This window comes from Microcebus murinus, chromosome 2 (genome assembly GCF_040939455.1).
Source record: "Microcebus murinus isolate Inina chromosome 2, M.murinus_Inina_mat1.0, whole genome shotgun sequence".
Classification (NCBI taxonomy): Eukaryota; Metazoa; Chordata; class Mammalia; order Primates; family Cheirogaleidae; genus Microcebus; species Microcebus murinus.
Window position 1 is genome coordinate 17,585,269 of NC_134105.1, and position 12,678 is coordinate 17,597,946.

The 12,678-nt window shown below is 45.6% G+C and overlaps 1 protein-coding gene across 4 annotated transcripts in view; it reads right to left on the minus strand.

Annotated features, from left to right (window-relative positions):
- Nucleotides 1–640: 640 nt before the first annotated feature.
- PAFAH2 (platelet activating factor acetylhydrolase 2) overlaps nt 641–12,678 on the minus strand; it is a 36,007-nt gene continuing 23,969 nt past the window's right edge. For 3 of the 4 annotated variants that reach the window (XM_075995365.1, XM_012750819.2, XM_075995358.1), the window contains 2 exons: nt 11,161–11,315; nt 641–2,446 (listed from right to left, as the gene is read on the minus strand). In XM_075995365.1, the coding sequence (XP_075851480.1) occupies nt 2,352–2,446; nt 11,161–11,315 (250 nt within the window). In that variant the 3' untranslated portion in view covers nt 641–2,351. The remainder of the gene's footprint in view (nt 2,447–11,160; nt 11,316–12,678) is intronic. The other variant, XM_075995363.1, reaches the window with a different exon arrangement.

The window sequence follows — 12,678 nt, forward strand, 5'->3', positions numbered from 1 at the left end:
CAGAGCAAGACTTTATCTCAAAAATAAATAATACCTGCATTATTTATGGGGCTAAGGCAGAAGCTGGGTCTCACATGCCACTATTGCCAGAACTGGCTCCTCATCATTTTTAAAACCAGCACGAGGGTGGCCCTAGGCATTCAGGGTTAGCCTAGGGCTGGATCTGTGAGTGCTGGGGGCTCTGGTCCCTATGTGGGGGTTGGAAGGCCCTATTATATATCTGTATGTGCTCTCACAGAAGGAAATCTGTGATATGTTCTTGAGTAAAAGAGCAAGCCAACAACTTCAGAACATACAGTCTTTTTAAGCATACATGGCACATTTACAACACTGACCTCACACTGGGCCAACAAGCAAGTTTCAACAAATCTTGAAGGATGGAAACCATATGGGTCATTTTCTCTGACCACAAAGCAATTAAGCTAGAAAATAATAACTATAAGATAACTACAAAAACCTCATGTTTGGAAAGTAGGAAACAGACTTTTAAAAAACCCATGGGTTATACATCCTCTCATTTAATCCTCGTAACTATTCATAGGCAGACCCTCATTTTAGAAACGCAGGAACTGAGATTAAAAAGAGAATACAATTTGCTCAAATTTACCCAGTTAGCAGTAGTGAAGCCAGGACTCAAAACCAGGCTACATAACTCTAGAGCCCAGGGCTTTAATGGTCTCTTTTTTATGCTCCATCTCATACAATTCATAGATCCTCCCATGGTACACAGCAGGGATCCTCAAACTTTTTAAACAGGGGGCCAGTTCACTGTCCCTCAGACCGTTGGAGAGTGCGGCGCACATTCCACACATGCGCACTGTGGGCCCGGGATGAGTCGGCTGCTAAGCAGGACAGGCAGCGGCGGCAAAAACACCCAGCAGGCTGGATAAATGTCCTCGGCGGGCTGCATGTGGCCCTCGGGCTATAGTTTGAGGACCCCTGGTCCACAGCCTCTGTTGGATCTGGTTTTTACCTCTTAGAAAGACCAGCTGTTTAGAGGTGGAGATCAGTCCCAGCCTGCTTTGGTGGCCCTGATCTTGAACCTGTTGTGTACAGACGCATTTTCCATTTGCTCTGGCCTTCTCTGGGGTCCCCTACTTGGACTGAGGTGAGAAGTCTCGAGTAGTGAGGAGGGGAGTTTCAGAATAATGTTTCCAAACAGCTTTGAACTAGATCCCTATGAAGACATCCTTTCGTTTCCAACTTTTTGTCCACATGGGCCCAAGTAGTACGTGAACATTGAAAGACAGAAGGAAAAGTCACTTCCAGATGGCTCCCCATCTTGTTCTAATGCAGATTTAATAGACAGAATATTCCAACGTAACATTAGGCAAACGTGAGTATTAATATCATTCATATCATAAATGCAACAGAATGGAAATCCAGTCTGTATCCTGACTTAAATTTGGGATGAGGGCCTCAGAGTCAGAAAACAACTAAAACACCCTGATTCTGAGCAAGTTGGAGGTTCCTAGTATCTGAAGTAAGAGGCAAGACCAAGGTGTTCCTAGACCTCTCTAGGAGTGGCCTCCTAGGTTTTAACTGACCAAACTACCCCCCTCTTGTGGCAAGGGCCTGTACACATGGCTGTTTGACACTGTTCTTCTATGTTCCCCAACATAACCTACTTGTGTTGTTTCCTGTCCAGATACATTTCTAGCAAAGCCCCAAAGATATCCAGAGATTCTGAGGTACCCCTTTGTATCCCAGCTTCTCTGTGCTGCAAACCATGCTGTCTGCCCTCCATGGGCTCACAAGTATGATTTAGTACTCACTAAGTGGCACTATGTTTCATGTGATTGGAAGACTTGAAAATAAATAGAAAATCTGATAATGGTCCACATCCTGGAGAGCTGCCCAGAGCTCACACTTCACCAAGAGGCCCTAGGGAGGCAGAAGGTGGAGTGATAGGAAAAGACGGTGCCCGCCGGGCTAGAGTCCCTGAAGGTTGGGATTTTCACTCCATCCTCTGGCTCCATCTCTTCCACTAAAGAGGCAACACTGGCCTGAAGTGAGGGCGTCAGCTCGTTCAACATGCAGGCTTCACAGGGCTCAGCTCTGGCCTGGGTCTCCCCAGTCCCACCTCACTGCTAGTTCCCCATACCCTGGGGGCTTAAGCCCCAGAAAGTCAGTTCACCAATCAGTAAGTGATCCCAATTCCAATGTGAGTTTAAGATCAACAAGTCTAAGATCAAAGTACCCAGTTATCTAATCAGCAGTGTGATTATATCCTCTTAATCTGTGAAAAAGTGTCATGTTGACCACTTCCTGATAGCAGGTTTGAGGTGCCCCTGGGAAGCCCCCAGATGGAAACTCAGCTCAAGTGATCTTTGGCAAATGGCCAGCTGTGCCTACAGGCTGGACAGATGGTGTGGGGCCCCTGGCGTGAGCGATGGTCCAATGCCTTCAATGAGATTGTTCCATTGATCATAGTTCTCTTGTAGGTCTGAATGGGAAGAGAATAGAAAAATTAGACACATCATTGTAAGGTTAGGTCAAAGAATAGCTATCAGGGATTTAGTGGGTCACCTAGAGAGAAGAGCACCTGGAATACCAAAAGGACTAGTTACCAAAAGGTGGTTTTGATGGTGGTGGCAGTAATGACAACTATTATTTATCGAGTGCATTTATACATGTGCTTTATATTATAAATGACTTACTTAATCCATAAAAACTCAGTAACGATAATAATAACAGAGGGTCACAATTATTGAAGGAGAATTAATTCTAGGGATTGTGCTAGATGTTTTACATTCACAGTTTCATTTATCACAATATCCCTATAAGCTAAGTACTATTACTGGCCCTAGTTTATAGTTGAGGAAACTAAGGCTCAGGGAAGCTACCTGGGTCATGACAGCTGGTAAGTAGTAATGACAGACCTTAAACCCAGGTCAGAAAGGCAGAGAAAATGAAAAGTCTATTTTGAGGCTCAAGGAGGTTGCTAAGCAAGATAAGGACCCTGGTTACCCCAGCCAGTGGATACAAATCAAGTGCCACCTCGGTGAAGGGCAGAAGCAACAAGGTGGCACCATCATGAAGCAGCATAACACCAGATATGAGGCGACCCTGGCATCATGGGCAGATGGGTCTAATTACATGGCAGGATCAGACAGAAAGGGTCCAAGCCCTTGGGCCAAGGGAGTAGGGCACAGCTAAGCAGTCAAATGGTTGGTTCCTCAGAACAAACAGACCCTGGGACAGAAGGCAGGGACCACTCTCATTCATCTTTAGGTCCCCAAGAACCTGGCATGGAAAAGGTCTCAACACTTAAGTACTACAGAGTCATTAATTAAAAAAATATTAGGCACACTCACTATGTGCCACACTCTGTTCCTGGAGCAAGAAATACATCCAGAAACAAAACAGAAACCCCTATCCTCATAAGTTCATAGTCAAGGCCGGGCGCGGTGGCTCACACCTGTAATCCTAGCACTCTGGGAGCCAAGGCAGGCGGATGGCTCAAGGTCAGGAGTTCAAAACCAGCCTGAGCAAGAGCAAGACCCCATCTCTACTAAAAATAGAAAGAAATTAATTGGCCAACTAAACATATATAGAAATAATTAGCCGGGCATGGTGGCACATGCCTGTAGTCCCAGCTACTTGGGAGGCTGAGGCAGCAGGATTGCTTGAGCCCAGGAGTCTGAGGTTGCTGTGAGCTAGGCTGACACCATGGCACTCTATCCAGGTCAACAGAGTGAGACTCTGTCTCAAAAAACAAATAAAAAAAATAAAATAAAGCTCACACTCCAGTGGGCAGAGACGGACAATAAACATGAGAAACTATACAAGATGTGAAAAAGGGATAAGTGCCGAGGGAAAAAAAAATAGAGTTGGATAAGGGAAGTGGTGATAGTGGCTAGGTGTGGGGTGAAGGGAGGAAAGGAGGGTACAATGTATTAAAAAGGTGGTCAGCTGGACCGGGTGGCTCACACCTATAATCCCAGCACTTCTGGAGGCAGAAATGGGAAGACTGTTTGAGGCCAGGAGTTCAAGACCATCTTAGGCAACATAGCAGGACCTTGTTTCTACAAAAACTAAAAAAAAATTGGTGCATGCCTATAGTCCTAGCTACTCAGGAGGCTGAGGCAGGAAGATCACTTGAGCCCAGGAGTTTGGGCTACAGTGAACTATGATCATGCCAGCCTAGGTGACAGAGGGAGACTCTGTCTATAAAAAAATAAATAAGTAAATAAATGAATAAATAAAATGGGTGGTCAGGGTGGGCCTCACTGAGAAGGTGAGATTTGAGCCAAGACTTGAAGGAGGTGGGAGGGAGCCATGCGACTATCTGGGAGGAATGTTGTAGGCCAAGAGAGTAGCTGTGCCTGGAGCGCTAGAGGTTCACCTGGTGACAGTGAGGTGAGCCAAGGGAGGAGCAGTGGGAAAGGAGGCCAGGAGGGACTGAAGGGCCACATCACATAGGACAATGGACTCTGGCTTTGACTCTCAAGGAAACTGGGAACTACTGGAGAATTGTGAGCAGAGGAGTGACAACAGCTGACTTAAGTTCTCAAAAGGATTATTACTCTGGCTGCTCTATTAAGAAAATACTGTTGGGAGAGGTGAGAGGGATGGCAGTTGGGAGACCAGTTAGAAAACTATTGCAGTAATTTGGGTGATAGATGATTCAGACAGGATGGTAGCTATAGGGGTGGTGACAAGAAATTAGATTCCATTTTTTTTTGGTATTTTTTTGACACAGGAGCTCACTCTCTTGCCTGCCTAGGCTGGAGTGCAGTACAACCTCAAACTCCTGGGCTCAAGTTTAACCTCCCATCTCGGCCTCCCAGCTAGCTGGGATTATAGGTGTGCACCCCCATGCCTCACTAATTAAAAAAAATTGTTTTCTTTTTTTGTAGGGACAGAATCTCACTATGTTGCCCAGGCTGGTCTTGAACTCCAGGCCTCATACAATCTTCCTGCCTCAGTCTCTCAAAGTGCTGTGATTACAGGTGTGAGCCACCATGTCCAGCCTTAGATTCCATATGTGTTTTGAAGGCAGAGGCTTGTGTGATGGAATAATAGGTGGTGTGGGAGAAGAGACAAGGATGAAGACTGACCTGAGCAACTGGAAGGATGGCGCTGTTATTAACTAAGCAGGGAAAGAACGTGCTTGAAATTGGTTTCGTTTGCAATGTCTGTATTAGATGTCCAAATAGAGACGCTGAGTAGGTAGCAGAGGGTTAGATAAAGCTGATGTTAGTGGCATTTAAACCAGGAAAAGAGGTCCAAGCCCCGGAAGGAGCAAAACAGATGGAAGAGGAACAGGCACGGAGACAGGAGAAATCCCGTGTGGTGTCTCAGAAGAGAAGACGGGGACTCCCAGAAGATGGCGTCAGCAACTCTGTCAGAAGCTGCTGCAGGTGGCAGGAAGATGAGTGCTGACTGCGGGAGCTGGCGCTGTGAGGGGCTCTGACGGTAGAGCTCGCAGGGAGCTAGAGCTTGCGAAAGCCTGCCTGGCTGGGGAGCGAGAGAGAACCGGAAGACAGGGGTTAGGAAGAGTGAAGAGACATTCCTTTGGGCACTTTTGCTGTGTCGGGAACACTGAGGTAAAGAGAGGTTTTTTTAAAAGATAAGAGAAACTTCAACATGAAATGAGCCAGTAGAGAGGGAAGAACTGATGATCCAAAGTGAAGAGGAAAAAAAGCTGGCGCAGTCATCTCAAGCTGAGAGAGGATGGACCGTGTGGAGGGCCGGTCCTAGTCAGAGGGCTGCGGAGGAACCGGGTAACCGCAGGAAAGCTGTCTATGTGGGAAGGGGAGACATGGTGCTGGGAATTTCAGGAAGTGCTGGTGACTTCCATTTTCTTAGTAAAACGGGAGGCAAAGTTAACCAGGTGAAAGACAGGATAGAGAAGAGGTGTTAGAGGTTTGGGGAGAGAGGAGAAGGTGTGAAATAGTCTTCCAGGAGACTGCAGAGAGGATGGATAGGTGGAGATAGGAGCTGCATGTAGTTAATATTAAGGAAACACCAGTCTTAACAGAAGATACTATCCCTGTATTAGCAGAACAAACGCTTTCAAAGGAGTGAGAAGTTCAGCTGAGCCACCCACAGCCTGTTTTAGTTTCCCATGTGACAATATATTACATAGCCACCAAAAAGCTTTTCTCTCTTTTTAAAGCTAATTATGGGCCAGGCAGTGGCTCACTCCTGTAATCCTAGCACTCTGGGAGGCTGAGGGGGGCGGATCATTTGAGCTCAGGAGTTCGAGATCAGCCTGAGCAAGAGTGAGACCCCGTCTCTATAGAAAAAAAATTAGCCAGGCATAGTGGCGCATGCCTGTAGTCCTAGCTACTCAGGAGGCTGAGGCAGAAGAATTGCTTAAGCCCAGGAGTTTGAGGTTGCTGTGAGCTAGGCTGATGCCATGGCACTCACTCTAGCCTGGGCAACAGAGTGAGACTGTATTCTATCTTTCTAAAAAAGAAAGAAAAGAAAAAGAAATTAGCTGGACATCTAAAAATACATAGAAAAAATTAGCCAGGAATGATGGTGCATGCCAATAGTCCCAGCTACTAGGGAGGCTGAGGCAGAAGGATTGCTTGAGCCTAGGAGTTTGAGGTTGCTATGAGCCAGGCTGACGCCACAGCACTCTAGCTCCGACAACAGAGTGAGACTCTGTCCCCCACCAAAAAATAGGGCCAGGAGTGGTGGCTCACGCCTGTAATCCTAGCATTCTGGGAGGCCGAGGCAGGAGGATCCCTCAAGGTCAGGAGTTTGAAACCAGCCTGAGCAATAGCGAGACCCCGTCTCTGCTAAAAATAGAAAGAAATTAGTGGGCCAACTAAAAATATATAGAAAAAATTAGCCAGACATGGTGGCACATGCCTGTAGTCCCAGCTACTCGGGAGGCTGAGGCAGTAGGATGGCTTGAGCCCAGGAGTTTGAGGTTGCTGTGAGCTAGGATGACGCCATGGCACTCTAGCCTGGGCAACAGAGTGGGAGGGAGGGAGGGAGGGAGGGAGGAAGGAAGGAAGGAAGGAAGGAGGGAGGGAGGGAGGGAGGGAGAGAGAGAGAGAGAGAGAGAGAGAAAGAGAGAGAGAAAGAGAAAGAGAGAGAGAGAGAAAGAGAGAAAGAAAGAGAGAGAGAAAGAGAGAGAAAGAGAAAGAGAGAAAGAGAAAGAGAGAGAGAAAGAAAAAAGAGAGAGAGAAAGAAAGAAAGAGAGAGAGAGAGAGAAAGAAAGAAAGAGAGAAAGAGAGAGAGAAAGAAAGAAAGAAAGAAAGAAAGAAAGAAAGAAAGAAAGAAAGAAAGAAAGAAAGAAAGAAAGAAAGAAAGAAAGAAAAAATAAAAACTAATTATGGCTGGGTGTGGTGGCTCATGCCTATAATTCTAGAACTTTGGAAGGCCAAGGCAGGAGATGCCTTGAGGGCAGGAGTTCTAGACCAGCCTATACAATACAGCAAAACCTTGTGTCTACAAAAAACTTAAAAAAAAAAAAAAATTAGCCAGTATGGTGGCACATGCCTGTAGTCCCAGCTACTCAGGAGGCCGAGGCAGGGGAATCGCTTGAGCCCAGGAGTTTAAGGCTGCAGTGAGCTATGATTGTGCCACTGCACTCCAGTCTGGGCAACAGAGAGAGACCTGCCACTTGAAGAAAAAAAAAAGAAGCTAATTAGGCCTTTTTTCTGACTCTCTTATCTCTTATCACCTGGATTACTGAATCTCCTACCTGATCTCACTGCCTCTTACTTGCCTTCACATGCAGCTGGACTATAAACACAAGCCTAATCACGACATTCTCCTGCTTAGAACCCACAAAAGCCTCCTTATAACCATGGAATGAAATTCAAACTTACTTTAGCAAATATATGGGCTTCTACAGCTGTCTTTTGTCTACTCCTCTGTCTTTCAACAACTCACTATCCTCCAGATATACTAAACAGTTTCCCAAAACTGGCCAGGCTCACTTGAGCCTTTGTTCCTTCTGTTGGGAAGAGCCTTGCCCCTTACATGCTTGTGAACTCTCCTCATCCTTTAACATTTTTTTTCCTTTTAAGAAAGAGTTTCACTCTGTTGCCTAGGATAGAATACAGTGGCATCATCATAGCTCACTGCAACCTCAAACTTCTGAACTCAACTGATTCTCCTACCTCAGATTCCCAAGTAGCTAGGACTACAGATACATGCCACTATGCCTAGCTAATTTTTCTATTCTTTATAGAGACGGGGTCTCACTTTTACTCATGCTGGTCTTGAACTCTGGCCTCAAGCAGTCCTCCCACCTTGGCCTCCCAGAGTGCTATAATTACAGGCATGACCCATCATGTCCAGCCCCTCCATTAAATAAGTGTTGTCCAGGAAACCTCCCCTTCCCTGGCTCTTTTTCTCCTCCTGTCAGAGAACCTGTCCTCTGTGCCTCCCTAAAACTGAGTGCATATTGTGGTCATGGAATTTATCACTCTGAATTCTCATCAGAGTCACCAACAGTATAGCACGGCAATTAAAGTCACAGGCTTTGGAACTGAACAGCTTGGGTTGCATATTGGCTTTGCAGCTTAATAACCAGACGACCCTGAACAAATTGCCTAAATTTTCTCCCATCCAAGTATTAACCAGGCCCGACTGTGCTTAGCTTCCAAATCAGACGAGATCGAGCACATTCAGGCAGGTATGGCCACAGACAAATTACCTAAATTTTCTAAGCTCCAGTATCCTCATCTATAAAATGGAGTTAATATTAGGAGTACATACTGGAAAGGACTGTCTCTAGGATTACACATGATAATACATCTAAAGTACTTAGCAGAAGGCCTCGCATAAAGTAAGTCTTCAATAACCTTCCATCTCCTCTTCTGCTGGTTTCTAACAATCAATATTTTAGCTCAATAGGCATTGCTATTAAAGGAAGCCCAATGATGTTATCATGGGCTCCCCTATCATCTTTAATCTTAAACTCTTACATGATATGGAGCCCAAGAAGAAACAGGGAAAGTGGGCTGAGGACCATGTAGTCAGGTGCCATTAAAGTCACGGATCCATTCCCTTCCTACCAAGTGAGAAGAAAGATGCTTCAAGGTCTCTATTAACCTTCAGGTCTCTGAATCAAGGCTGGAATAATGGCTCACGATATGCAAGATGAAAGGAACAGTTATAAAGATGCAAATTTAGGTTCTTCAAAAAAATCAATACATTCATAATAGGACAGATACGTTTCAAAAGCAATTGTGGTATGTCTGTGGTCCCAGGTACCCAGGAGGCTGAGGCGGGAGGATCTCTTGAACCCAGGAGTTTGAAGCTTTAGTGTGCCATGATTGTGCCTGTGAATAGCTGCTGCACTCCAACCTGGGTAACACAGTAAGACTTCATCTTAAAAAAAAAAAAGCATCCTCTAAACACAATAGATGAATTTTTAAAAAAAGCAAACTCAATCCAAAACAAATTTGTTGTGTACTTGTGGGAAATGTGAACATACTCAGATTGGAAGTCTCATGTCCAGAGGACAGAGGTGACTGTCCCACCATACCAGGCACTCTATCTAGCATGTCATGTTCAAGTCAGGACACCACATTTTGAAAGGGGCACTGACAAACAGTACACTCAAAGGAAGGGGATGACAAATGGCCACAGGGGGAACTGAACATGGAACACATGGAGGTACGATGGACATTTTTAGCCTAATGAACAGAAAACTCAGAGAGGATATCATAGGGGACTTCACATATCTAAAGAGCTACCAGGTGCCATCTGAGGATTATCTGGGTAGCTCTTGAGGGGTTAACCAGGGAAAGTGGTGGGAGAGTTACAAACTATCAGCTCTTGCTCTTAGGTTAGAGTTAGGTCAAACCTTAGACATTCAGACAAGCCTGGCTCCCTTCTGATGGAAAGTGCCCTGTGCAGAGTACCTGCTGAGGGACCAGTCTCACGCAGATGATGCTATCCTCCTCCATTCTTACTGGGTCAGGAAGGGATATCTGGTCAAGAGGGGTGGGCAGTGGGCTATGATGTATTTCTGCAGGCAAAGATGGGATAATACAATCAAATTGTCTCTCTCTTGGGAATCTGATCTAAGAAATCCAAAAAGCATACAGCAGTGAGCAAAGGGAGCTGAAGATGAAAGGAAGCCACAGGGTGGAGGGAACAAGCCATGAGTGGTTCAAGCCAAGTGATGTCATGAGGAAGTAGGAACTGAATAAACAGATGCTATCTGTGAGAGAAAAGACAGAGTAGAAAGAAAACAGGAAAATGGAACAAAGAAAAAGGGAGATGTTCAGAGACAGAGGGACTGAGCCTGTGAGACAGACCAAGACAAAGAGGCTGGTCCTGAGAGCCACCCTGGTTCCTGTAACTCTGGACTTCCCACCTCGGCCAGGTGGACTCTAGAAACAAATGCCCCTTTCCTCTCGAGGGAAACTTGTGAACCTCCAGTCTTTGTAATCAAAAAGCTTAACTAAAATATCACCTTTTTTTTTTTTTTTAGATCGGGGTTTCATCATATTGCTCAAGCTGGTCTTGAACTCTTGGGCTCAAGTGACCTTCCTGCCGTAGCCTCCTGAGTAGCTAGGACTACAGGTATGTGCCACTGTGCCCAGCTAATAGAAAATCAACTTTTAAAACCATCCAAGTTCTGTTCTTCAGCATAAGAAATTAAAAAAAAAAAAGAATAAAATTTAAAATAAAAATATTACAAAAAAACCACAACCATCCAAGTTTCCAGTGATGGAGAGGGCCTAATTGCGTGGCAGGGAAGGCAAGACAGGACAACTCCTTTGTGTGGAGGCTGCACCAGGGACCCATGGAGGCCTTGCCCTTTAGCTAGTCTGTGGCTTATGATATTAGTCATAATCCTTCCATACTTTTTTCTTTAAAACACTTCCATAAAGTAGCCCAGTATCATCATAACTTCCCCCACAATGCAGGTAAGATGAGTGATAAGGAGTTTGGATTAGGACAGAGGTGGTGGAGCAGAGAGAGGTGAAGTTCCACATACAGTGCAGAAACCAAGGGTTAGAGAGGTTAAATGACTAGGCCAAGGTCATTCTGCTGGTGAGACAGAGTCAGGAGCTCCACACTTTCAATTAAGTGTCTTTTTCTATAATTCTATGTAACTTTCTCCCTCACTGTAAATCTCCCGGGTCCCAGACCTGTCAGTGTAGACCACTGTGTTGCAGGGAAACCTAAGGGACCCCACGACTGCTCCATGAACTCCGGTTCTCCCCTTACCCAGGTGCTTCTGCAGGAAGGCCAGCATGGCCCGCACCACAACCTCCTGCCCTTCGTAGGGGTCCAGGCTCCCACGGGTCTGAGTGGAGAAGAATTTACCGATCAAGTTGCCAGTCACAAAAGCAAAGTCAGTTTGACTCCGATGAACAGAACCACTAGAGGAAAAGAAAAACAACTGGTAGGATCTGGAGGTGGGACATACAGGTATTTGTTAAGCACCTACTATGTACAAGGTGCTCTCCATGCATTATCACCCTTGATTTTCATAGCAACCTCGTGAGGGAAGTATTTTCCCCTTTGATAGAATCTGAGAGAGAAATGTACTGCCCAAAGGCAGTAGAGGATGGAGCCAGGATTTGAACCCAAATACACCTGGCTTCAAAGTTGGCTCAAACCCTCATAGACCACAATGCCCAACAGCATGGGGCAGGGGACGGGGTGGGCGGGGAGGCTGAGCCAGCTGGAGCAGGGATGGGTGGGGAGGTGAGGTCTGCAGCACCTGCCATTCCTAGATTATAACCTGTTATGCCCTGGCTTTTACCCAGTGACTTTTGCACTTTCACACAACATATTAGCTCCTTCTTCAGAACTGTACCACAGCATCGACAGGGAAGAGGAATAACTTGCCTTTATTTAAATAATAAGAAAAGTGAGTTCTACAGGGATCTGTAATGAAAGAAAAAAAAAAGTGAGGGCTAGTGCATGTAACAGGGGATTTCTGGGTCAGAACTTAAGTGTTTTGACACTAAGCATATTAAATTTGCAGGTGAAAAGCTCACTAGGTTCATTTTGGGCTAAAATAACTATGTAACTATATATAACTATATTTGCTAGTTGATTCAATGAGGGAAAGAAAGTCTAAATGTTAAAGTATTTGTCTCATACCATACAGAAAAACTGACTTTTAAAAAATGCATTATGTAAGGCATACAAATAATATATTGGATACTTGAGTACCCTGCAATAGTACACTGCTAGTAGTTAAATCCCCTTTGTGTGCCCCTTCCTGCCTGGCCCCACCTTTCTTCCCTTCTGAACTCCACGGACCTGGTGGAAAGGTACAAGTCGTGCTCTGCTGCCATGAACTCAAACTGAAATGAGAGGGGACGGCCTGGGCCAAGATGAGGAAGGGAGGGAGCCAACTTCCAGCAGACACCTGGCATTCAAGGGCTCTGGATTTGGCATTTCAACTACCTGAGTGAAGGTCCATGGCATACAGTGACTTGTGATTTTGCCGAACAGGAACTGGGACCCCTGAAGCCTGTGTGCTGTTAGGCTCGAGTGCAGGGCGGGGGCAGGTCAGTGAGACCTCGGCTCTGCTCCTGGAGCTCACCATAGCCTCCTATACACGGTGCAATTGTGAAAGTCACTGAAAGCGGTTTTACTCTGTGAAAAATGGCTCCCAAAAGACAACCAGCCAATGGTGCTGGTGATGGAAGCAAAGAGAATGTGGTTTCTCTTGGCCAGAATATAGTTAGTTCCTGGGAAAAAACATAAGTTAGCGTGATCTGTGGATTT